At 51.4% G+C, this 26,652-nt stretch overlaps 1 protein-coding gene across 20 annotated transcripts in view; it reads left to right on the forward strand.

Moving 5' to 3' along the window:
* KALRN (kalirin RhoGEF kinase) overlaps nt 1–26,652 on the forward strand; it is a 265,449-nt gene that overhangs the window by 98,220 nt on the left and 140,577 nt on the right. For all 20 annotated transcript variants that reach the window (XR_012678337.1, XR_012678338.1, XR_012678340.1 and 17 more), the window contains exon 6: nt 21,420–21,542. Coding sequence is in view for 9 of the 20 variants with exons in the window: in XM_075181185.1 (XP_075037286.1) it covers nt 21,420–21,542 (123 nt within the window). In the remaining 11 variants the exon portion in view is untranslated. The remainder of the gene's footprint in view (nt 1–21,419; nt 21,543–26,652) is intronic.

The raw sequence follows: 26,652 nt of genomic DNA on the forward strand, positions 1-26,652 counted from the left end.
CTCTCTGCTGCGCTCACACCTCACGTCTCACTATACAGAGCACTCTCTGCTGCGCTCACACCTCACGTCTCACTATACAGAGCACTCTCTGCTGCGCTCACACCTCTCGTCTCACTATACAGAGCACTCTCTGCTGCGCTCACACCTCACGTCTCACTATACAGAGCACTCTCTGCTGCGCTCACACCTCACGTCTCACTATACAGAGCACTCTCTGCTGCGCTAACACCTCACGTCTCACTATACAGAGCACTCTCTGCCGGGCTCACACCTCACGTCTCACTATACAGAGCACTCTCTGCTGCGCTTACACCTCACGTCTCACTATACAGAGCACTCTCTGCTGCGCTCACACCTCACGTCTCACTATACAGAGCACTCTCTGCTGCGCTCACACCTCACGTCTCACTATACAGAGCACTCTCTGCTGCGCTCACACCTCACGTCTCACTATACAGAGCACTCTCTGCTGCGCTCACACCTCACGTCTCACTATACAGAGCACTCTCTGCTGCGCTCACACCTCACGTCTCACTATACAGAGCACTCTCTGCTGCGCTAACACCTCACGTCTCACTATACAGAGCACTCTCTGCTGCTCTCACACCTCACGTCTCACTATACAGAGCACTCTCTGCTGCGCTCACACCTCACGTCTCACTATACAGAGCGCTCTCTGCTGCGCTCACACCTCACGTCTCACTATACAGAGCACTCTCTGCTGCGCTCACACCTCACGTCTCACTATACAGAGCGCTCTCTGCTGCGCTCACACCTCACGTCTCACTATACAGAGCGCTCTCTGCTGCGCTCACACCTCACGTCTCGCTATACAGAGCGCTCTCTGCTGCGCTCACACCTCACGTCTCACTATACAGAGCACTCTCTGCTGCGCTCACACCTCACGTCTCACTATACAGAGCACTCTCTGCTGCGCTCACACCTCACGTCTCACTATACAGAGCACTCTCTGCACTCACACCTCACGTCTCACTATACAGAGCACTCTCTGCTGCGCTCACACCTCACGTCTCACTATACAGAGCACTCTCTGCTGCGCTCACACCTCACGTCTCACTATACAGAGCACTCTCTGCTGCGCTCACACCTCACGTCTCACTATACAGAGCACTCTCTGCTGCGCTAACACCTCACGTCTCACTATACAGAGCACTCTCTGCTGCGCTAACACCTCACGTCTCACTATACAGAGCACTCTCTGCTGCGCTCACACCTCACGTCTCACTATACAGAGCACTCTCTGCCGGGCTCACACCTCACGTCTCACTATACAGAGCACTCTCTGCTGTGCTCACACCTCACGTCTCACTATACAGAGCGCTCTCTGCCGGGCTCACACCTCACGTCTCACTATACAGAGCACTCTCTGCTGCGCTCACACCTCACGTCTCACTATACAGAGCACTCTCTGCTGCTCTCACACCTCACGTCTCACTATACAGAGCACTCTCTGCTGCGCTCACACCTCACGTCTCACTATACAGAGCACTCTCTGCTGCGCTCACACCTCACGTCTCACTATACAGAGCACTCTCTGCTGCTCTCACACCTCACGTCTCACTATACAGAGCACTCTCTGCTGCGCTCACACCTCACGTCTCACTATACAGAGCACTCTCTGCTGCGCTCACACCTCACGTCTCACTATACAGAGCACTCTCTGCTGCGCTCACACCTCACGTCTCACTATACAGAGCACTCTCTGCTGTGCTTACACCTCACGTCTCACTATACAGAGCACTCTCTGCTGCGCTCACACCTCACGTCTCACTATACAGAGCACTCTCTGCTGCGCTCACACCTCACGTCTCACTATACAGAGCACTCTCTGCTGCGCTCACACCTCACGTCTCACTATACAGAGCGCTCTCTGCTGCGCTCACACCTCACGTCTCACTATACAGAGCGCTCTCTGCTGCGCTCACACCTCACGTCTCACTATACAGAGCACTCTCTGCTGCGCTTACACCTCACGTCTCACTATACAGAGCACTCTCTGCTGCGCTCACACCTCACGTCTCACTATACAGAGCACTCTCTGCTGCGCTCACACCTCACGTCTCACTATACAGAGCACTCTCTGCTGCGCTCACACCTCACGTCTCACTATACAGAGCACTCTCTGCTGCGCTCACACCTCACGTCTCACTATACAGAGCGCTCTCTGCTGCGCTCACACCTCACGTCTCACTATACAGAGCGCTCTCTGCTGCGCTCACACCTCACGTCTCACTATACAGAGCACTCTCTGCTGCGCTTACACCTCACGTCTCACTATACAGAGCACTCTCTGCTGCGCTCACACCTCACGTCTCACTATACAGAGCACTCTCTGCTGCGCTCACACCTCACGTCTCACTATACAGAGCACTCTCTGCTGCGCTCACACCTCACGTCTCACTATACAGAGCACTCTCTGCTGCGCTCACACCTCACGTCTCACTATACAGAGCACTCTCTGCTGCGCTCACACCTCACGTCTCACTATACAGAGCACTCTCTGCTGCGCTCACACCTCACGTCTCACTATACAGAGCACTCTCTGCTGCGCTCACACCTCTCGTCTCACTATACAGAGCACTCTCTGCTGCGCTCACACCTCACGTCTCACTATACAGAGCACTCTCTGCTGCGCTCACACCTCACGTCTCACTATACAGAGCACTCTCTGCTGCGCTAACACCTCACGTCTCACTATACAGAGCACTCTCTGCCGGGCTCACACCTCACGTCTCACTATACAGAGCACTCTCTGCTGCGCTTACACCTCACGTCTCACTATACAGAGCACTCTCTGCTGCGCTCACACCTCACGTCTCACTATACAGAGCACTCTCTGCTGCGCTCACACCTCACGTCTCACTATACAGAGCACTCTCTGCTGCGCTCACACCTCACGTCTCACTATACAGAGCACTCTCTGCTGCGCTCACACCTCACGTCTCACTATACAGAGCACTCTCTGCTGCGCTCACACCTCACGTCTCACTATACAGAGCACTCTCTGCTGCGCTAACACCTCACGTCTCACTATACAGAGCACTCTCTGCTGCTCTCACACCTCACGTCTCACTATACAGAGCACTCTCTGCTGCGCTCACACCTCACGTCTCACTATACAGAGCGCTCTCTGCTGCGCTCACACCTCACGTCTCACTATACAGAGCACTCTCTGCTGCGCTCACACCTCACGTCTCACTATACAGAGCGCTCTCTGCTGCGCTCACACCTCACGTCTCACTATACAGAGCGCTCTCTGCTGCGCTCACACCTCACGTCTCGCTATACAGAGCGCTCTCTGCTGCGCTCACACCTCACGTCTCACTATACAGAGCACTCTCTGCTGCGCTCACACCTCACGTCTCACTATACAGAGCACTCTCTGCTGCGCTAACACCTCACGTCTCACTATACAGAGCACTCTCTGCTGCGCTCACACCTCACGTCTCACTATACAGAGCACTCTCTGCTGCGCTCACACCTCACGTCTCACTATACAGAGCACTCTCTGCTGCGCTCACACCTCACGTCTCACTATACAGAGCACTCTCTGCTGCGCTAACACCTCACGTCTCACTATACAGAGCACTCTCTGCTGCGCTAACACCTCACGTCTCACTATACAGAGCACTCTCTGCTGCGCTCACACCTCACGTCTCACTATACAGAGCACTCTCTGCCGCGCTCACACCTCACGTCTCACTATACAGAGCACTCTCTGCTGCGCTAACACCTCACGTCTCACTATACAGAGCACTCTCTGCTGCGCTCACACCTCACGTCTCACTATACAGAGCACTCTCTGCTGTGCTTACACCTCACGTCTCACTATACAGAGCACTCTCTGCTGCGCTCACACCTCACGTCTCACTATACAGAGCACTCTCTGCTGCACTCACACCTCACGTCTCACTATACAGAGCACTCTCTGCTGCGCTCACACCTCACGTCTCACTATACAGAGCACTCTCTGCTGCGCTCACACCTCACGTCTCACTATACAGAGCACTCTCTGCTGCGCTCACACCTCACGTCTCACTATACAGAGCACTCTCTGCTGCGCTCACACCTCACGTCTCACTATACAGAGCACTCTCTGCTGCGCTCACACCTCACGTCTCACTATACAGAGCACTCTCTGCCGGGCTCACACCTCACGTCTCACTATACAGAGCACTCTCTGCTGTGCTCACACCTCACGTCTCACTATACAGAGCGCTCTCTGCGGGCTCACACCTCACGTCTCACTATACAGAGCACTCTCTGCTGCGCTCACACCTCACGTCTCACTATACAGAGCACTCTCTGCTGCTCTCACACCTCACGTCTCACTATACAGAGCACTCTCTGCTGCGCTCACACCTCACGTCTCACTATACAGAGCACTCTCTGCTGCGCTCACACCTCACGTCTCACTATACAGAGCACTCTCTGCTGCTCTCACACCTCACGTCTCACTATACAGAGCACTCTCTGCTGCGCTCACACCTCACGTCTCACTATACAGAGCACTCTCTGCTGCGCTCACACCTCACGTCTCACTATACAGAGCACTCTCTGCTGCTCTCACACCTCACGTCTCACTATACAGAGCACTCTCTGCTGCTCTCACACCTCACGTCTCACTATACAGAGCACTCTCTGCTGCGCTCACATCTCACGTCTCACTATACAGAGCACTCTCTGCTGCGCTAACACCTCACGTCTCACTATACAGAGCACTCCTGCTGCGCTCACACCTCACGTCTCACTATACAGAGCACTCTCTGCTGCGCTCACCACCTCACGTCTCACTATACAGAGCACTCTCTGCTGCGCTCACACCTCACGTCTCACTATACAGAGCACTCTCTGCTGCGCTAACACCTCACGTCTCACTATACAGAGCACTCTCTGCTGCGCTCACACCTCACGTCTCACTATACAGAGCACTCTCTGCTGCACTCACTACCTCACGTCTCACTATACAGAGCACTCTCTGCTGCGCTCACACCTCACGTCTCACTATACAGAGCACTCTCTGCTGCGCTCACACCTCACGTCTCACTATACAGAGCACTCTCTGCTGCGCTCACACCTCACGTCTCACTATACAGAGCACTCTCTGCTGCGCTCACACCTCACGTCTCACTATACAGAGCACTCTCTGCTGCCGGGTTACACCTCACGTCTCACTATACAGAACACTCTCTGCTGCCGGTCTCACACCTCACGTCTCACTATACAGAGCACTCTCTGCTGCGCTCACACCTCACGTCTCACTATACAGAGCACTCTCTGCTGCGCTCACACCTCACGTCTCACTATACAGAGCACTCACACCCTCACGTCTCACTATACAGAGCACTCTCTGCTGCGCTCACACCTCACGTCTCACTATACAGAGCACTCTCTGCTGCGCTCACACCTCACGTCTCACTATACAGAGCACTCTCTGCTGCGCTCACACCTCACGTCTCACTATACAGAGCACTCTCTGCTGCGCTCACACCTCACGTCTCACTATACAGAGCACTCTCTGCTGAGCTCACACCTCACGTCTCACTATACAGAGCACTCTCTGCTGCGCTCACAACCTCACGTCTCACTATACAGAGCACTCTCTGCTGCGCTCACACCTCACGTCTCACTATACAGAGCACTCTCTGCTGCGCTCACACCTCACGTCTCACTATACAGAGCACTCTCTGCTGCGCTCACACCTCACGTCTCACTATACAGAGCACTCTCTGCTGCGCTCACACCTCACGTCTCACTATACAGAGCACTCTCTGCTGCGCTCACACCTCACGTCTCACTATACAGAGCACTCTCTGCTGCGCTTACACCTCACGTCTCACTATACAGAGCGCTCTCTGCTGCGCTCACACCTCAGTCTCACTATACAGAGCACTCTCTGCTGCGCTCACACCTCCACGTCTCACTATACAGAGCACTCTCTGCTGCGCTCACACCTCACGTCTCACTATACAGAGCGCTCTCTGCTGCGCTCACACCTCACGTCTCACTATACAGAGCGCTCTCTGCTGCGCTCACACCTCACGTCTCACTATACAGAGCACTCTCTGCTGCGCTCACACACCTCACGTCTCACTATACAGAGCACTCTCTGCTGCGCTCACACCTCACGTCTCACTATACAGAGCACTCTCTGCTGCGCTCACACCTCACGTCTCACTATACAGAGCACTCTCTGCTGCGCTCACACCTCACGTCTCACTATACAGAGCACTCTCTGCTGCACTTCACACCTCACGTCTCACTATACAGAGCACACTCTGCTGCGCTCACATCTCACGTCTCACTATACAGAGCACTCTCTGCTGCGCTCACACCTCACGTCTCACTATACAGAGCACTCTCTGCTGCGCTCACACCTCACGTCTCACTATACAGAGCACTCTCTGCTGCGCTCACACCTCACGTCTCACTATACAGAGCACTCTCTGCTGTGCTTACACCTCACGTCTCACTATACAGAGCACTCTCTGCTGCGCTCACACCTCACGTCTCACTATACAGAGCACTCTCTGCTGCGCTCACACCTCACGTCTCACTATACAGAGCACTCTCTGCTGTGCTTACACCTCACGTCTCACTATACAGAGCACTCTCTGCTGCTCTCACACCTCACGTCTCACTATACAGAGCACTCTCTGCTGCGCTCCACACCTCACGTCTCACTATACAGAGCACTCTCTGCTGCGCTCACACCTCACGTCTCACTATACAGAGCGCTCTCTGCTGCGCTCACACCTCACGTCTCACTATACAGAGCGCTCTCTGCTGCGCTCACACCTCACGTCTCACTATACAGAGCACTCTCTGCTGCGCTCACACCTCACGTCTCACTATACAGAGCGCTCTCTGCTGCGCTCACACCTCACGTCTCACTATACAGAGCGCTCTCTGCTGCGCTCACACCTCACGTCTCACCCTATACAGAGCACTCTCTGCTGCGCTCACACCTCACGTCTCACTATACAGAGCACTCTCTGCTGCGCTCACACCTCACGTCTCACTATACAGAGCACTCTCTGCTGCGCTCACACCTCACGTCTCACTATACAGAGCACTCTCTGCTGCGCTCACACCTCACGCTCCACTATACAGAGCACTCTCTGCTGCGCTCACACCTCACGTCTCACTATACAGAGCACTCTCTGCTGCGCTCACACCTCACGTCTCACTATACAGAGCACTCTCTGCTGCTCTCACACCTCACGTCTCACTATACAGAGCACTCTCTGCTTGCGCTCACACCTCACGTCTCACTATACAGAGCACTCTCTGCTGCGCTCACACCTCCGTCTCACTATACAGAGCACTCTCTGCTGCTCTCACACCTCACGTCTCACTACACAGAGCACTCTCTGCTGTGCTCACACCTCACGTCTCACTATACAGAGCACTCTCTGCTGCGCTAACACCTCACGTCTCACTATACAGAGCACTCTCTGCTGCGCTCACACCTCACGTCTCACTATACAGAGCACTCTCTGCTGCGCTCACACCTCACGTCTCACTATACAGAGCACTCTCTGCTGCGCTCACAGCTCACGTCTCACTATACAGAGCACTCTCTGCTGCGCTCACACCTCACGTCTCACTATACAGAGCACTCTCCTGCTGCGCTCACACCTCAACGTCTCACTATACAGAGCACTCTCTGCTGCGCTCACACCTCACGTCTCACTATACAGAGCACTCTCTGCTGCGCTCACACCTCACGTCTCACTATACAGAGCACTCTGCTGCGCTCACACCTCACGTTCTCACTATACAGAGCACTCTCTGCTGCGCTCACACCTCACGTCCCACTATACAGAGCGCTCTCTGCTGCGCTCACACCTCACGTCTCACTATACAGAGCGCTCTCTGCTGCGCTCACACCTCACGTCTCACTATACAGAGCGCTCTCTGCTGCGCTCACACCTCACGTCTCACTATACAGAGCACTCTCTGCTGCGCTCACACCTCACGTCTCACTATACAGAGCACTCTCTGCTGCACTCACACCTCACGTCTCACTTATACAGAGCACTCTCTGCTGCGCTCACACCTCACGTCTCACTATACAGAGCACTCTCTGCACTCACACCTCACGTCTCACTATACAGAGCACTCTCTGCTGCGCTCACACCTCACGTCTCACTATACAGAGCACTCTCTGCTGCGCTCACATCTCACGTCTCACTATACAGAGCACTCTGCTGCGCTCACACCTCACGTCTCACTATACAGAGCACTCTCTGCACTCACACCTCACGTCTCACTATACAGAGCACTCTCTGCTGCGCTCACACCTCACGTCTCACTATACAGAGCACTCTCTGCTGCACTCACACCTCACGTCTCACTATACAGAGCACTCTCTGCTGCGCTCACACCTCACGTCTCACTATACAGAGCGCTCTCTGCTGCGCTCACACCTCACGTCTCACTATACAGAGCACTCTCTGCTGCGCTCACACCTCACGTCTCACTATACAGAGCACTCTCTGCTGCGCTCACACCTCACGTCTCACTATACAGAGCACTCTCTGCTGCGCTCACACCTCACGTCTCACTATACAGAGCGCTCTCTGCTGCGCTCACACCTCACGTCTCACTATACAGAGCGCTCTCTGCTGCGCTCACACCTCACGTCTCACTATACAGAGCACTCTCTGCTGCGCTCACACCTCACGTCTCACTATACAGAGCGCTCTCTGCTGCGCTCACACCTCACGTCTCACTATACAGAGCGCTCTCTGCTGCGGCTCACACCTCACGTCTCACTATACAGAGCACTCTCTGCTGCGCTCACACCTCACGTCTCACTATACAGAGCACTCTCTGCTGCGCTCACACCTCACGTCTCACTATACAGAGCACTCTCTGCTGCGCTCACACCTCACGTCTCACTATACAGAGCACTCTCTGCTGCGCTCACACCTCACGTCTCACTATACAGAGCACTCTCTGCTGCCTCACACCTCACGTCTCACTATACAGAGCACACTCTGCTGCGCTCACATCTCACGTCTCACTATACAGAGCACTCTCTGCCTGCGCTCACACCTCACGTCTCACTATACAGAGCACTCTCTGCTGCGCTCACACCTCACGTCTCACTATACAGAGCACTCTCTGCTGCGCTCACACCTCACGTCTCACTATACAGAGCACTCTCTGCTGTGCTTACACCTCACGTCTCACTATACAGAGCACTCTCTGCTGCGCTCACACCTCACGTCTCACTATACAGAGCACTCTCTGCTGCGCTCACACCTCACGTCTCACTATACAGAGCACTCTCTGCTGTGCTTACACCTCACGTCTCACTATACAGAGCACTCTCTGCTGCTCTCACACCTCACGTCTCACTATACAGAGCACTCTCTGCTGCGCTCACACCTCACCTCTCTCACTATACAGAGCACTCTCTGCTGCGCTCACACCTCACGTCTCACTATACAGAGCGCTCTCTGCTGCGCTCACACCTCACGTCTCACTATACAGAGCGCTCTCTGCTGCGCTCACACCTCACGTCTCACTATACAGAGCGCTCTCTGCTGCGCTCACACCTCACGTCTCACTATACAGAGCGCTCTCTGCTGCGCTCACACCTCACGTCTCACTATACAGAGCGCTCTCTGCTGCGCTCACACCTCACGTCTCACTATACAGAGCGCTCTCTGCTGCGCTCACACCTCACGTCTCACTATACAGAGCACTCTCTGCTGCGCTCACACCTCACGTCTCACTATACAGAGCACTCTCTGCTGCGCTCACACCTCACGTCTCACTATACAGAGCACTCTCTGCTGCGCTCACACCTCACGTCTCACTATACAGAGCACTCTCTGCTGCGCTCACACCTCACGTCTCACTATACAGAGCACTCTCTGCTGCGCTCACACCTCACGTCTCACTATACAGGAGCACTCTCTGCTGCTCTCACACCTCACGTCTCACTATACAGAGCACTCTCTGCTGCGCTCACCCTCACGTCTCACTATACAGAGCACTCTCTGCTGCGCTCACACCTCACGTCTCACTATACAGAGCACTCTCTGCTGCTCTCACACCTCACGTCTCACTACACAGAGCACTCTCTGCTGTGCTCACACCTCACGTCTCACTATACAGAGCACTCTCTGCTGCGCTAACACCTCACGTCTCACTATACAGAGCACTCTCTGCTGCGCTCACACCTCACGTCTCACTATACAGAGCACTCTCTGCTGCGCTCACACCTCACGTCTCACTATACAGAGCACTCTCTGCTGCGCTCACACCTCACGTCTCACTATACAGAGCACTCTCTGCTGCGCTCACAGCTCACGTCTCACTATACAGAGCACTCTCTGCTGCGCTCACACCTCACGTCTCACTATACAGAGCACTCTCTGCTGCGCTCACACCTCACGTCTCACTATACAGAGCACTCTCTGCTGCGCTCACACCTCACGTCTCACTATACAGAGCACTCTCTGCTGCGCTCACACCTCACGTCTCACTATACAGAGCCACTCTGCTGCGCTCACACCTCACGTCTCACTATACAGAGCACTCTCTGCTGCGCTCACACCTCACGTCCCACTATACAGAGCGCTCTCTGCTGCGCTCACACCTCACGTCTCACTATACAGAGCGCTCTCTGCTGCGCTCACACCTCACGTCTCACTATACAGAGCGCTCTCTGCTGCGCTCACACCTCACGTCTCACTATACAGAGCACTCTCTGCTGCGCTCACACCTCACGTCTCACTATACAGAGCACTCTCTGCTGCACTCACACCTCACGTCTCACTATACAGAGCACTCTCTGCTGCGCTCACAACCTCACGTCTCACTATACAGAGCACTCTCTGCACTCACACCTCACGTCTCACTATACAGAGCACTCTCTGCTGCGCTCACACCTCACGTCTCACTATACAGAGCACTCTCTGCTGCGCTCACATCTCACGTCTCACTATACAGAGCACTCTGCTGCGCTCACACCTCACGTCTCACTATACAGAGCACTCTCTGCACTCACACCTCACGTCTCACTATACAGAGCACTCTCTGCTGCGCTCACACCTCACGTCTCACTATACAGAGCACTCTCTGCTGCACTCACACCTCACGTCTCACTATACAGAGCACTCTCTGCTGCGCTCACACCTCACGTCTCACTATACAGAGCACTCTCTGCTGCGCTCACACCTCACGTCTCACTATACAGAGCACTCTCTGCTGCGCTAACACCTCACGTCTCACTATACAGAGCACTCTCTGCTGCGCTCACACCTCACGTCTCACTATACAGAGCACTCTCTGCTGCACTCACACCTCACGTCTCACTATACAGAGCACTCTCTGCTGCGCTCACACCTCACGTCTCACTATACAGAGCACTCTCTGCTGCACTCACACCTCACGTCTCACTATACAGAGCACTCTGCCTGCGCTCACACCTCACGTCTCACTATACAGAGCACTCTCTGCTGCGCTCACACACCTCACGTCTCACTATACAGAGCACTCTCTGCGGGGCTCACAACCTCACGTCTCACTATACAGAGCACTCTCTGCTGCGCTCACACCTCACGTCTCACTATACAGAGCACTCTCTGCTGCGCTCACACCTCACGTCTCACTATACAGAGCACTCTCTGCTGCGCTCACACCTCACGTCTCACTATACAGAGCACTCTCTGCTGCGCTCACACCTCACGTCTCACTATACAGAGCACTCTCTGCTGCGCTCACACCTCACGTCTCACTATACAGAGCGCTCTCTGCTGCGCTCACACCTCACGTCTCACTATACAGAGCACTCTCTGCTGCGCTCACACCTCACGTCTCACTATACAGAGCACTCTCTGCTGCGCTAACACCTCACGTCTCACTATACAGAGCACTCTCTGCTGCGCTCACACCTCACGTCTCACTATACAGAGCACTCTCTGCTGCACTCACACCTCCACGTCTCACTATACAGAGCACTCTCTGCTGCGCTCACACCTCACGTCTCACTATACAGAGCACTCTCTGCTGCACTCACACCTCACGTCTCACTATACAGAGCACTCTGCTGCGCTCACACCTCACGTCTCACTATACAGAGCACTCTCTGCTGCGCTCACACCTCACGTCCCACTATACAGAGCGCTCTCTGCTGCGCTACACCACCCTCACGTCACTCACTATACCAGAGCGCTCTCTGCTGCGCTCACACCTCACGTCTCACTATACAGAGCGCTCTCTGCTGCGCTCACCACCTCACGTCTCACTATACAGAGCACTCTCTGCTGCGCTCACACCTCACGTCTCACTATACAGAGCACTCTCTGCTGCACTCACACCTCACGTCTCACTATACAGAGCACTCTCTGCTGCGCTCACACCTCACGTCTCACTATACAGAGCACTCTCTGCACTCACACCTCACGTCTCACTATACAGAGCACTCTCTGCTGCGCTCACACCTCACGTCTCACTATACAGAGCACTCTCTGCTGCGCTCACATCTCACGTCTCACTATACAGAGCACTCTGCTGCGCTCACACCTCACGTCTCACTATACAGAGCACTCTCTGCACTCACTACCTCACGTCTCACTATACAGAGCACTCTCTGCTGCGCTCACACCTCACGTCTCACTATACAGAGCACTCTCTGCTGCACTCACACCTCACGTCTCACTATACAGAGCACTCTCTGCTGCGCTCACACCTCACGTCTCACTATACAGAGCACTCTCTGCTGCGCTCACACCTCACGTCTCACTATACAGAGCACTCTCTGCTGCGCTAACACCTCACGTCTCACTATACAGAGCACTCTCTGCTGCGCTCACACCTCACGTCTCACTATACAGAGCACTCTCTGCTGCACTCACACCTCACGTCTCACTATACAGAGCACTCTCTGCTGCGCTCACACCTCACGTCTCACTATACAGAGCACTCTCTGCTGCACTCACACCTCACGTCTCACTATACAGAGCACTCTGCTGCGCTCACACCTCACGTCTCACTATACAGAGCACTCTCTGCTGCGCTCACACCTCACGTCTCACTATACAGAGCACTCTCTGCGGGGCTCACACCTCACGTCTCACTATACAGAGCACTCTCTGCTGCGCTCACACCTCACGTCTCACTATACAGAGCACTCTCTGCTGCGCTCACACCTCACGTCTCACTATACAGAGCACTCTCTGCTGCGCTCACACCTCACGTCTCACTATACAGAGCACTCTCTGCTGCCGGGCTCACACCTCACGTCTCACTATACAGAGCACTCTCTGCTGTGCTCACACCTCACGTCTCACTATACAGAGCACTCTCTGCTGCGCTCACACCTCACGTCTCACTATACAGAGCACTCTCTGCTGCGCTCGACACCTCACGTCTCACTATACAGAGCACTCTCTGCTGCGCTCACACCTCACGTCTCACTATACAGAGCACTCTCTGCTGCACTCACACCTCACGTCTCACTATACAGAGCACTCTGCTGCGCTCACACCTCACGTCTCACTATACAGAGCACTCTCTGCTGCGCTCACAACCTCACGTCTCACTATACAGAGCACTCTCTGCTGCACTCACACCTCACGTCTCACTATACAGAGCACTCTGCTGCGCTCACACCTCACGTCTCACTATACAGAGCACTCTCTGCTGCGCTCACACCTCACGTCTCACTATACAGAGCACTCTCTGCGGGGCTCACACCTCACGTCTCACTATACAGAGCACTCTCTGCTGCGCTCACACCTCACGTCTCACTATACAGAGCACTCTCTGCTGCGCTCACACCTCACGTCTCACTATACAGAGCACTCTCTGCTGCGCTCACACCTCACGTCTCACTATACAGAGCACTCTCTGCTGCCCGGGCTCACACCTCACGTCTCACTATACAGAGCACTCTCTGCTGTGCTCACACCTCACGTCTCACTATACAGAGCACTCTCTGCTGCGCTCACACCTCACGTCTCACTATACAGAGCACTCTCTGCTGCGCTCACAACCTCACGTCTCACTATACAGAGCACTCTCTGCTGTGCTCACACCTCACGTCTCACTATACAGAGCACTCTCTGCTGCGCTCACACCTCACGTCTCACTATACAGAGCACTCTCTGCTGCGCTCACACCTCACGTCTCACTATACAGAGCACTCTCTGCTGCGCTCACACCTCACGTCTCACTATACAGAGCACTCTCTGCTGCGCTCACACCTCACGTCTCACTATACAGAGCACTCTCTGCTGCGCTCACACCTCACGTCTCACTATACAGAGCACTCTCTGCTGCGCTCACACCTCACGTCTCACTATACAGAGCGCTCTCTGCTGCGCATCACACCTCACGTCTCACTATACAGAGCACTCTCTGCTGCGCTCACACCTCACGTCTCACTATACAGAGCACTCTGCCGGGCTCACACCTCACGTCTCACTATACAGAGCACTCTCTGCTGCGCTCACACCTCACGTCTCACTATACAGAGCACTCTGCCGGGCTCACACCTCACGTCTCACTATACAGAGCACTCTCTGTCTGCGCTCACACCTCACGTCTCACTATACAGAGCACTCTCTGCTGCGCTAACACCTCACGTCTCACTATACAGAGCACTCTCTGCTGCGCTCACACCTCACGTCTCACTATACAGAGCACTCTCTGCTGCGCTCACACCTCACGTCTCACTATACAGAGCACTCTCTGCTGCGCTCACACCTCACGTCTCACTATACAGAGCACTCTCTGCTGCTCTCACACCTCACGTCTCACTACACAGAGCACTCTCTGCTGTGCTCACACCTCACGTCTCACTATACAGAGCACTCTCTGCTGCGCTCACACCTCACGTCTCACTATACAGAGCACTCTCTGCTGCCGGGCTCACACCTCACGTCTCACTATACAGAGCACTCTCTGCTGTGCTCACCACCTCACGTCTCACTATACAGAGCACTCTCTGCTGCGCTCACACCTCACGTCTCACTATACAGAGCACTCTCTGCTGCGCTCACACCTCACGTCTCACTATACAGAGCACTCTCTGCTGTGCTCACACCTCACGTCTCACTATACAGAGCACTCTCTGCTGCGCTCACACCTCACGTCTCACTATACAGAGCACTCTCTGCTGCGCTCACACCTCACGTCTCACTATACAGAGCACTCTCTGCTGCGCTCACACCTCACGTCTCACTATACAGAGCACTCTCTGCTGCGCTCACTACCTCACGTCTCACTATACAGAGCACTCTCTGCTGCGCTCACACCTCACGTCTCACTATACAGAGCACTCTGCCGGGCTCACACCTCACGTCTCACTATACAGAGCACTCTCTGCTGCGCTCACACCTCACGTCTCACTATACAGAGCACTCTCTGCTGCGCTCACAACCTCACGTCTCACTATACAGAGCACTCTCTGCTGCGCTCACACCTCACGTCTCACTATACAGAGCACTCTCTGCCGGGCTCACACCTCACGTCTCACTATACAGAGCACTCTCTGCTGCGCTCACACCTCACGTCTCACTATACAGAGCACTCTCTGCTGCACTCACACCTCACGTCTCACTATACAGAGCACTCTCTGCTGCGCTCACACCTCACGTCTCACTATACAGAGCACTCTCTGCTGCGCTCACACCTCACGTCTCACTATACAGAGCACTCTGCTGTGCTCACAGCTCACGTCTCACTATACAGAGCACTCTCTGCTGCGCTCACACCTCACGTCTCACTATACAGAGCACTCTGCTGCGCTCACACCTCACGTCTCACTATACAGAGCACTCTCTGCTGCGCTCACACCTCACGTCTCACTATACAGAGCCACTCTGCTGCGCTCACAGCTCACGTCTCACTATACAGAGCACTCTCTGCTGCGCTCACACCTCACGTCTCACTATACAGAGCACTCTGCTGCGCTCGACACCTCACGTCTCACTACACAGAGCACTCTCTGCTGCCGGGCTCACACCTCACGTCTCACTATACAGAGCACTCTCTGCTGCCGGGCTCACACCTCACGTCTCACTATACAGAGCACTCTCTGCTGCTCTCACACCTCACGTCTCACTATACAGAGCGCTCTCTGCTGCGCTCACACCTCCCACCTCTTGTTCATTTCTGATGTTACTATTTCCATCCTCAGATCTCTGAGCTGTGTGACTATAATAGTTCTGCTCAGTGTTGTGAAGGGATTTGCGTACATTGTATTGCCGCCATTCTTGGCATCTTCTTGACAAGGAATTGAATTATTTAAACGGAATTGCAATTTATAATTCACAATGCATAATCTAGGGATGTGAGGGCCCCCGGGGCGCCCAAGGTCCTGTCGTTCTCAAATAACATTGAAAGGTTTAAATCTCAGAATTAACGCCCCTTGTTTGCTATAGAGGGTATTATCAGCGAAACTCTGCTGTAAAACTGATGCAAATAATATCAGTTATAGATTAAATGAAATGTTATATTTTCCAGACTATTTACTTAATAATTATAACAGGCCCATCAGCTGGAGCGTTCTGTCTCAGACTGTGAAGTGGTGATCTGGGCAATGTCTGCTGTCATTCCCCAGGTGCATTATAGGACACGTGGCATCCTCTATACAGGCTAGGGCAAACTGGCAGTGCATGCTGGAATTGTAGTTCCCCTACAGCTGTGTAGCCACAGGCTCTGTTGGTATGGTCTGGTGAGCCGTGTCTCCCTAGACACAGAGCACCTAAGCGTTATACTTGATAAACGGTTTATAATTGATAAGTGGATCCAACCACCTGTTTCTCAGGGCATCGGGATCATTAGATCTCATCATTTTCCAGTTTTTATTGATGTTATGGGCTGAGTCCATGGGGTAATATGATCACAGTGAGGGTCACACTTCCCTGTGAGTCACTTGCACAGAAACATAAGGACAGATTTGGGGAACTATAGGTGTATCATGTTGCTGTTATTAGTTAACGGAAGACCTGTAAATCAACCTTATATTAGCAGAAGACCAGTCGTTGACTTATATTATTATTATTATTATTATTATCATTTATTTGTTAGGCGCCACAAGGTATCCGCAGCGCCGCACACACTACTAACAGTAGACTATACAGGGTAAAACCATACAGAACAATGAACAAAAAATACCAATACTTCAGAAACTCCGGGCAGTCATATGCAGTAAAGACGGAGCGGAAGAACAGGTATGGAGACAGGAGGGGAGGGGGCCCTGCTCATACGAGCTTACATCCTAAGGGAGGGTAAACAGACCAGGCATAAGAGGAGCCAGTTGAGGCAAGAGGAGAGAAGGGAGGACGAGCAAAGGGAGGAGATGGGGGTTAAGTAGATGGTTGGTAGACTTTGAGGAAGAGGTGAGTTTTGAGTGCACATTTGAAGGAGCACAGAGTAGGAGAGAGACGGATGGAACGCGGGAGGTTGTTCCAGAGAAGGGGGGCAGCACGGGAAAAGTCTTGGATTCTGGAGTGGGAAGAGGTGATAAGAGTGAAGGAGAGGCGGCGGTCGTTGGCCGAGCGCAGGGAGCGGGCAGGAGTGTGAATGGAGAGGAGGTTAGAGATATAAGGGGCAGTAGAGGTGGAGAGAGCCTTGTAAGTGGTGGGGAGGAGTTTGAAAAGGATTCTGTAGGGGAAGGGGAGCCAGTGTAAGGCAAGGCAGAGAGGGGAGGCAGAGGAGGAGCGGCGTGAGAGGAAGATGAGTCTTGCAGCCGCATTGAGTATAGAGCGGAGGAGTGGGAGTGGGGGAGGCCAGTGAGGAGGAGGTTACAATAATCGAGGCGGTAGATGATGAGTGCGTGGATGATAGTTTTGGTGGCATCCTGAGAGAGAAAATTACGGATGCGGGCGATGTTGTGTAGTTGGAAGCGACAGGCTTGGGCAAGGAGTGAATGTGGGGGGAAAAAGAGAGAGAGGAGTCGAGGGTGACACCCAGGCAGCGGAGTTGGGTGACAGAGGAGATGGTGTTATTGACGACAATAGAGAAGTCATGGTGAAATGGGAGTCTGGGCGGAGGAAAGACAATGAGTTCAGTTTTAGAGATATTGATTTTGAGAAAGCGCTCGGACATCCAGGAGGAGATGGCGGAGAGGCAGTCGGATACCCGAGCGAGGAGTTTGGAGGAAAGATCAGGAGAGGAGATGTAGAGTTGAATGTCGTCAGCATAAAGGTGATACTGAAGACCGAAGGAGGAGATGAGAGCACCAAGGGAGGAAGTGTAGAGGGAAAAGAGTAGAGGGCCAAGAACAGAGCCCTGCGGGACTCCTACAGGGAGAGGGGATGGGGGAGGAGGAAGAACCAGACGTGGATACAGAGAAGGAGCGATTAGCGAGGTATGAGGCGAACCAGTCCCTATAACTGTCCTGTTATTCGGGCCTACAACAAATTAGTGGGGGGTGTATGATGGAATCTTGTCTCCAGACTATGGAGACTGGTGGATTACTGTCCTGCAATGTAACATCTTTCCCAATGAATTGTTGTTGATAGTTGCCTGTGTCAGAGACTGTATGTGTGTGTATATAGATAGATAGATAGATATATATATATATATATATATATATATATATACATGTGAGTGTGTGTGTATATATATATATATATATATATATATATATATTATACAGCATAGAATAGGTATCCTTCCTGCGCTCCTATAGGAAAAGGGGGGAGGGATGGGGATTGCAGCCCGATTCTCTTGGGAATACCCACTAAAATTCCCAAAATTACAGTAAATAGAACAGAGATTCGGAATAAGGCGCAATTGGGAAGGTAATGAAATAGAAGGTTTTTCTGAGTATCACAAAGTGGATTGCATCAATGGTAACATATATATACAATAAAGTAAAATAAAATAAATGTCGCAAATATAAAATAAATAAGATCCCAATATACAGTCTTTTCAGGTCATCTGAATGCAATTCTAAATGGTCCCTCAATATACTCCCATCCGTTCCTCCCAGGGTCCACCATATAGTTCACATATATACGGAAGACAAGAAGAAACAAGGATTTCCTTGTAGTGTAGTATTCCAATATAGAGTTAAATTGTGCAAATAATAATCAAATGCACTTACATTTGGCAAAAGTAACAATCCACATCAAGGTATCTTTCACAAGCGATAAGACTCCTGCTAACACTCTAACATCACGATCCTATGTCCATACAGTCTTCCGAGTTCAATTATTTCAATACCCAAACGGAAGGTAAGAGAAGAAAAAGTCCCCAAATGGTGTAGTATTCCAATAAAAGATGCGTTTAATAAACAACAATAAAGTTTACACTTACATTCTGTAGGGATAACGGTGCACATAAGGGTGTCTTTCAGCGCAGCTAAACTCCTGCTTGCACGCTGCACCGCGATCGCGGTCTTCCGTATATATGTGAACTATATGGTGGACCCTGGGAGGAACGGATGGGAGTATATCGAGGGACCATTTAGAATTGCATTCAGATGACCTGAAAAGACTGTATATTTTTGATCTTATTTATTTTATATCGTGACTGTGGACAATTTGCTACATTTATTTTATTTTACTTTATTGTATATATATGTTACCATTGATGCAATCCACTTTGTGATACTCAGAAAACCCGTCTATTTCATTACCTTCCCAATTGCGCCTTATTCCGAATCTTTGTTCTATATATATTATACAGTTGATTAGATGCCAGGAGTAAGATAGAAGCTGTAGTATGTGTTCAGGGAGCTTATAGAGCTCTATAACAGCTATTAGTATTTTATATTTTCATTTCATCGCCTGCTTTATTCAGGTTTAGGAAATATTTTGTCCTACTGAATTTTCTTGTGTGTAATTATATCAATTAATCCTTAGGAACAAATGCAGGGCAATCAGTTCTGTTCAGAAGCACTCAGGCTAATCAGTCATCCTGAAAATTAAAAAGCCATTGTGTGTAAAATGGTGTATGTGTTAATTACTTAATCACTGTGGGGATCTGCAGTGGAAGGATTGGCCCAGGGTAAATGCTGTCACTCCCATCACTATGTCCTCTATCAGAAGAACAGGTGGACACATCACCATACACTCTGTGTATTACTGCTGTGTATTATACAGTCAGTAGCAGAAGATGGTTTGGTATTGTTGAATAAATCTGCCCCATCCCTCAGCTGAAAGCTTCAATGTTAGGCCTGCTTCTATGTCTTCAGTCATATCAGTTAGAAAGTCCAAAAATATCTCACTGTACTTGGAATGGAGGAAGAGAAAAGCGACATACTGGAATGACTGATAACGGATTTTACATTTCCAAGTCCAAAGTTACAGGGAACTTCACCAAGAGACTATACAAATTGCTGCCTTGTGTGTCCACAGATTACAGGTCTCTAAACCTTAAATACACGTTACTGCAAATAACATGTATGTGAGAGTCCCTGTATCTGGATGTTTGTTATGTACATTTGTTGTGTTGCTCCACGTACACAATTGTTGTCTCACAGCAGATCATGGTCCTTTTCAAATACAGTTTTTAGACTGGTTTTTACCCCGAGGTTGAAGAGCAGTTTTCTCTCTCTGTTACATTTACTAACAACTGCTTGTCTGAAATGTCAGTTAGTTGCATATAGGGAACACATTGCATCCCAAATCTGACCTGCAGCTAGGTGCTCAGTACACAGACTGGTCATGAGATTACTGAATGCCTCTGGAAGTGAGGTTAGTTGGATAAACATATTTCTAGATATTTTGCTAAGTACGGAGACATTTGCACATATTAATGGCTGATGCAGTTTTTTCATTGTGAAATGTACGTTTTCGCAACTGTGGTTCCTTGTACACCTGATATTAGATTTGCTCAATTTATTTCTTATAACGTTCCTCCCACCTCTGTTGGACAGTTACCTGATGGGATTAGATCAAAAAGCAGAGAATGCAGTCATTTGAGCTGCTGTGATGTAACATGCCCCACCCCTGTTTATAATCTACCAGTCCATACAGTGGTTTTGAGCAATGCCAGTCTGCCAATCTGTCAAGTGGTTATGGCAGCGTGGCAGTGTAAACCGTTCAGACATTTCATGTATTATTTATTTAGCTCAGTAATAAACCACCTATTGTCAGGTGCTACTTCCTGAGGTGTTATCGGTCCATTGTCCGTCCCGCCCCTTATTGCTCCACTGAGCCGGTGACCAGGGTGACGGTGGAGGTGGCAGAAGCATGTTAGGGGTCAGGAGGAGAGGGGACGTCTCTGCCGTCTCCTGGGATGGACGGCCCAGTCTTTCATGTATGTTAATGTCAGATAATGATTTTACTTTAATGTAAATGTGATGTAGCCTATAGTGACAAGTGAGATGTCCGTTCTCTGTTTGCTCTCTGGTTGCTACGGGCTACAGTGCCGGTCGATGGCGCAGTGTTATTACATCTGTCTCTCTCCTGTTGCAGATGTTTGACTGGATCACACATAACAAGGAAGTTTTCCTGCAGGGTCACACGGAGATCGGTGTCAGTTACCAGCACGCCCTGGACCTGCAAACCCAACATAACCACTTCGCCATGAACTCAATGGTATGTGTCTGATTGTGGCTGATTTATGGGTTTTATATTGTCCCCCCTGATATGGATTAGTGTTCTCTTGGGACCACGGTGAGTAATTCTTTCATTCATCCGCATTATACAGTGAAGAACAAAGCAGGTTATGAGGGAGGATGGAGAATGATGTGGGATGATTGAGAATAATGGTTGATGATGGAGAATGATGGGGATAATAGAGAATGATGGAGAATGAAGAAGGAGGATGAAATATGATAGAGGATTATAGACAATGACATAGAATGATTTGTGGTGATGCGGATGATGGAGAATACTCGGGGATGATGGAGAATAACAGTGGATAATGGGTGATGATGGAGGACTTTGCTGTGTGTTCCCTGGTTCTTAGTGAAGGTGTGTTTCCTGCATTTTCCTCCTGTGTTAAGTATGAGGTGATTCTCAGTATTAGTATCGGCTCTGCACTGATCCTGCTCTGTGCTCTGCACTGATCTCACCCAATGTGCTCTGCACTGATCCTGCTCTGTGCTCTGCACTGATCCTGCTCTGTGCTCTGCCCTGATCCTGCTCTGTGTTGTTCGTGGTCTGACAGATATTACCCAGAATGCTCTGCTCTGTGTGTGCATCCAGAGCATCAGATATTGGCAGAGATTGTCTTATTATGGTAACGTAATACCCGTATAGCCACCGACCTCCAGCCATGAACATGATAGGCTTTATTGCACTAGAACATACTTTCTGTCTAATTAGAGCTTTGAGCGCAGACGGCAGTAAATCCAGAGAATACACAGTGTATTTATAGCTGAATATGAAATGAGAGGAGAGTTATGAACACATGGCGTGGTCCCGGGGGGCTGGGGGTGTGTGTGTCACAACATGTACTAGAACACGCTTCCGTACATGTTACTGATACCTTATCCTTCTACTGAACCTATAACAAGATATAATTTTCATTTTTTCTGCATAACAGAATTTGTTATTATTACTGTGATTTTCCTTTTGCTTAAGTAGCGCCAACATAGTCAACAGTACTGTACAATGAGAACTTTATGTAGATATATAAGGTAGATTCAGCAGTAACTGTTCCTGGGCTTTGGTGAAGCATTAACTAGCTGTACAACCTCTCTTCTGTAATATGTGACACAGCTAACCATCTAGCCTCTGCATGACTACCTCCTAGCCTCTGTGTGACTGCCTCCTAGCCTCTGCCGGATATACCTTCTAGCCTCTGTGTGACTGCCTCCTAGCCTCTGACGGATATACCTCCTAGCCTCTGCGTGACTGCCTCCTAGCCTCTGCCGGATATACCTCCTAGCCTCTGCATGACTACCTCCTAGCCTCTGCATGACTACCTCCTAGCCTCTGCCGGATATACCTCCTAGCCTCTGCATGACTACCTCCTAGCCTCTGACGGATATACCTCCTAGCCTCTGCGTGACTGCCTCCTAGCCTCTGCATGACTACCTCCTAGCCTCTGCCGGATATACCTCCTAGCCTCTGCATGACTACCTCCTAGCCTCTGCATGACTACCTCCTAGCCTCTGCATGACTACCTCCTAGCCTCTGCCGGATATACCTTCTAGCCTCTGTGTGACTGCCTCCTAGCCTCTGCAGGGTGTACCTCCTAGCCTCTGCATGACTACCTCCTAGCCTCTGTGTGACTGCCTCCTAGCCTCTGCCGGATATACCTTCTAGCCTCTGTGTGACTGCCTCCTAGCCTCTGACGGATATACCTCCTAGCCTCTGCGTGACTGCCTCCTAGCCTCTGCCGGATATACCTCCTAGCCTCTGCATGACTACCTCCTAGCCTCTGCATGACTACCTCCTAGCCTCTGCCGGATATACCTCCTAGCCTCTGCATGACTACCTCCTAGCCTCTGACGGATATACCTCCTAGCCTCTGCGTGACTGCCTCCTAGCCTCTGCATGACTACCTCCTAGCCTCTGCCGGATATACCTCCTAGCCTCTGCATGACTACCTCCTAGCCTCTGCATGACTACCTCCTAGCCTCTGCATGACTACCTCCTAGCCTCTGCCGGATATACCTTCTAGCCTCTGTGTGACTGCCTCCTAGCCTCTGCAGGGTGTACCTCCTAGCCTCTGCGTGACTGCCTCCTAGCCTCTGCCGGATATACCTCCTAGCCTCTGCGTGACTGCCTCCTAGCCTCTGCCGGATATACCTCCTAGCCTCTGCATGACTACCTCCTAGCCTCTGCCGGATATACCTCCTAGCCTCTGCATGACTACCTCCTAGCCTCTGCGTGACTGCCTCCTAGCCTCTGCCGGATATACCTCCTAGCCTCTGCATGACTACCTCCTAGCCTCTGCATGACTACCTCCTAGCCTCTGCCGGATATACCTTCTAGCCTCTGCGTGACTGCCTCTGCCGGATATACCTCCTAGCCTCTGCGTGACTGCCTCCTAGCCTCTGCATGACTACCTCCTAGCCTCTGCATGACTACCTCCTAGCCTCTGCCGGATATACCTCCTAGCCTCTGCAGGGTGTACCTCCTAGCCTCTGCCGGATATACCTCCTAGCCTCTGCAGGGTGTACCTCCTAGCCTCTGCGTGACTGCCTCCTAGCCTCTGCCGGATATACCTCCTAGCCTCTGCATGACTACCTCCTAGCCTCTGCGTGACTGCCTCCTAGCCTCTGCCGGATATACCTCCTAGCCTCTGCATGACTACCTCCTAGCCTCTGCCGGATATACCTCCTAGCCTCTGCATGACTACCTCCTAGCCTCTGCCGGATATACCTCCTAGCCTCTGCATGACTACCTCCTAGCCTCTGCATGACTACCTCCTAGCCTCTGCATGACTACCTCCTAGCCTCTGCCGGATATACCTTCTAGCCTCTGTGTGACGGCCTCCTAGCCTCTGCAGGATGTACCTCCTAGCCTCTGCGCGACTGCCTCCTATCCTCTGCATGACTACCTCCTAGCCTCTGCAGGATGTACCTCCTAGCCTCTGCGCGACTGCCTCCTATCCTCTGCATGACTACCTCCTAGCCTCTGCGCGACTGCCTCCTAGCCTCTGCACGACTACCTCCTAGCCTCTGCGTGACTGCCTCCTATCCTCTGCACGACTACCTCCTAGCCTCTGCATGACTACCTCCTAGCCTCTGCATGACTACCTCCTAGCCTCTGCGTGACTGCCTCCTATCCTCTGCACGACTACCTCCTAGCCTCTGCGTGACTGCCTCCTATCCTCTGCACGACTACCTCCTAGCCTCTGCATGACTACCTCCTAGCCTCTGCATGACTACCTCCTAGCCTCTGCGTGACTGCCTCCTATCCTCTGCACGACTACCTCCTAGCCTCTGCATGACTACCTCCTATCCTCTGCACGACTACCTCCTAGCCTCTGCAGGTTGTACCTCCTAGCTTCTGCAGGATGTACCTCCTAGCCTCTTGGTGACTCCCTCGTAGCCTCTGCACCTTCTAGCCTCTATGGGGCCTACCTCCTAGCCTCTGGAATCTGTTGTATAGCAGAGCAGAAGTATTTAAGTTGCACGTATCTTGCAAATACAGCCCCTTGCAGTTGTAGAAGAGAATCAAGGTGTTGATTGGAGACACAGGTTAAGCAGACCACTTTGAGATGCGTCTTAGTTACACGGACCTTGAGATACGTTCACTATAAGACGTAAAGTTTGCAGCCACATAGACCGAGTGTAAAGTTTAGAGTAGATAGCGGTGTTTGCTCCGGACCCATCTAAACGCTCAGATCTAGATGGCGGAAATCTTATTCCTGCTCCTCATATGCAAACGGCGCATCCTTACACTCAGCTGCAAATTCTGCCCATAGCGCTTATTCTCTCACATGTCTAAATATGCTCCACTCATGTAAGTCATCACTGTGTTAATGGGAGTTGGTGTCGTATATTTAAGACAAATCAGTAACATATATGTAACTAACATTCAGTGATTACATGGATTGTATATGTCCAGCCGCACAACCTGATCTGTGGAGTCTGTGTTGTTTTGTGGGTCCCAGAGATGGTGAAGTTATCACCATTACCCTTCATTTATAAATCGCTGACATATTGCGTAGCACTGTACTTTGTGTGGATCATGATACAAATTACATACAAGGACATGAAACAGAAGGTAAGGATGGCCTTGCCCAAGTGAGCTTACAATCTAAGAGGTAGGGGGACACATGATACATCAGCTAGCAGAATAACACATGTAGCTGGTGGCAGTTACTGGAAGGGAGCAGTGTTATCGGCCACTAATAATAAATCGGCCTTTGGCGGCTGACATTTCTGTGCAGCTACCGCTGGTGCGGATTGGTGGGGACATAAAAGATAAAATATTCATTGTAGAAATATTTCTGGAGCTCTCCCAATGTCTCCCGGTCCTATCAGGTTACAGTTATATATCGGACTGCGGTGTGACTAATATTACTCCGTGATCTGTATGCGCTGCTGGTTAGAGTGTCAGCTCTCTGCTCTTAGGCCTGACAATGTATCCCAGTTAGATACGGAAAGGGTTAATTAAAGTGGGCTGTTTTCCTAGTTTAAATTTAGATTTGCCAGATATAGTTCCAGCAGTCATATAGACTAACTAGAGTCCAGTCCCTAATGAAATCCCGAGGAATGCGGCTCTCTGGCAGCTCGATACGGAGAGAGATCCGTAACATCTGCCGCCTCTCATTAAGTGAGCATCTTTTCACAATTATTTACTAGACGTTGGGGACGCTGAGAGCGCTGTGAGAAGTGCAGGGAGCCAGAATATCTGTCTGCCCTGTTCTGCAGCCCATTGTGATCTTGTTCCACAGATGTCAGAACTGTCCCAGTGAGAGGCTGAGATTTCACCACTGCTCGGCCCTGTCTCCTGCACGTGGCGGGGAGGCCGTAATTTACACATTTTGGGCTCCAGGGGGTCCAACAATGCTCTATTGAGGGCTGATTTATGGAGATTCTCCTGGTAACCCCTGTAGTGTCGCCGCATACATATGTAATCTGCACCACCAGCATAAACACACAAACGTTACTGAGTGTGAGCCTCACGTGACGCAGGACTTGGCATCGTATCGCCACCTCGTATCTGATTGTTTGCAGGATTATCCGCTCCTTCTGGGGGGACTGTACAACAGCTGATGGAGGAAGTGTGTGCGTGTTTGTTC

This window comes from Mixophyes fleayi, chromosome 7 (genome assembly GCF_038048845.1).
Source record: "Mixophyes fleayi isolate aMixFle1 chromosome 7, aMixFle1.hap1, whole genome shotgun sequence".
In the NCBI taxonomy this organism is placed as follows: Eukaryota; Metazoa; Chordata; class Amphibia; order Anura; family Limnodynastidae; genus Mixophyes; species Mixophyes fleayi.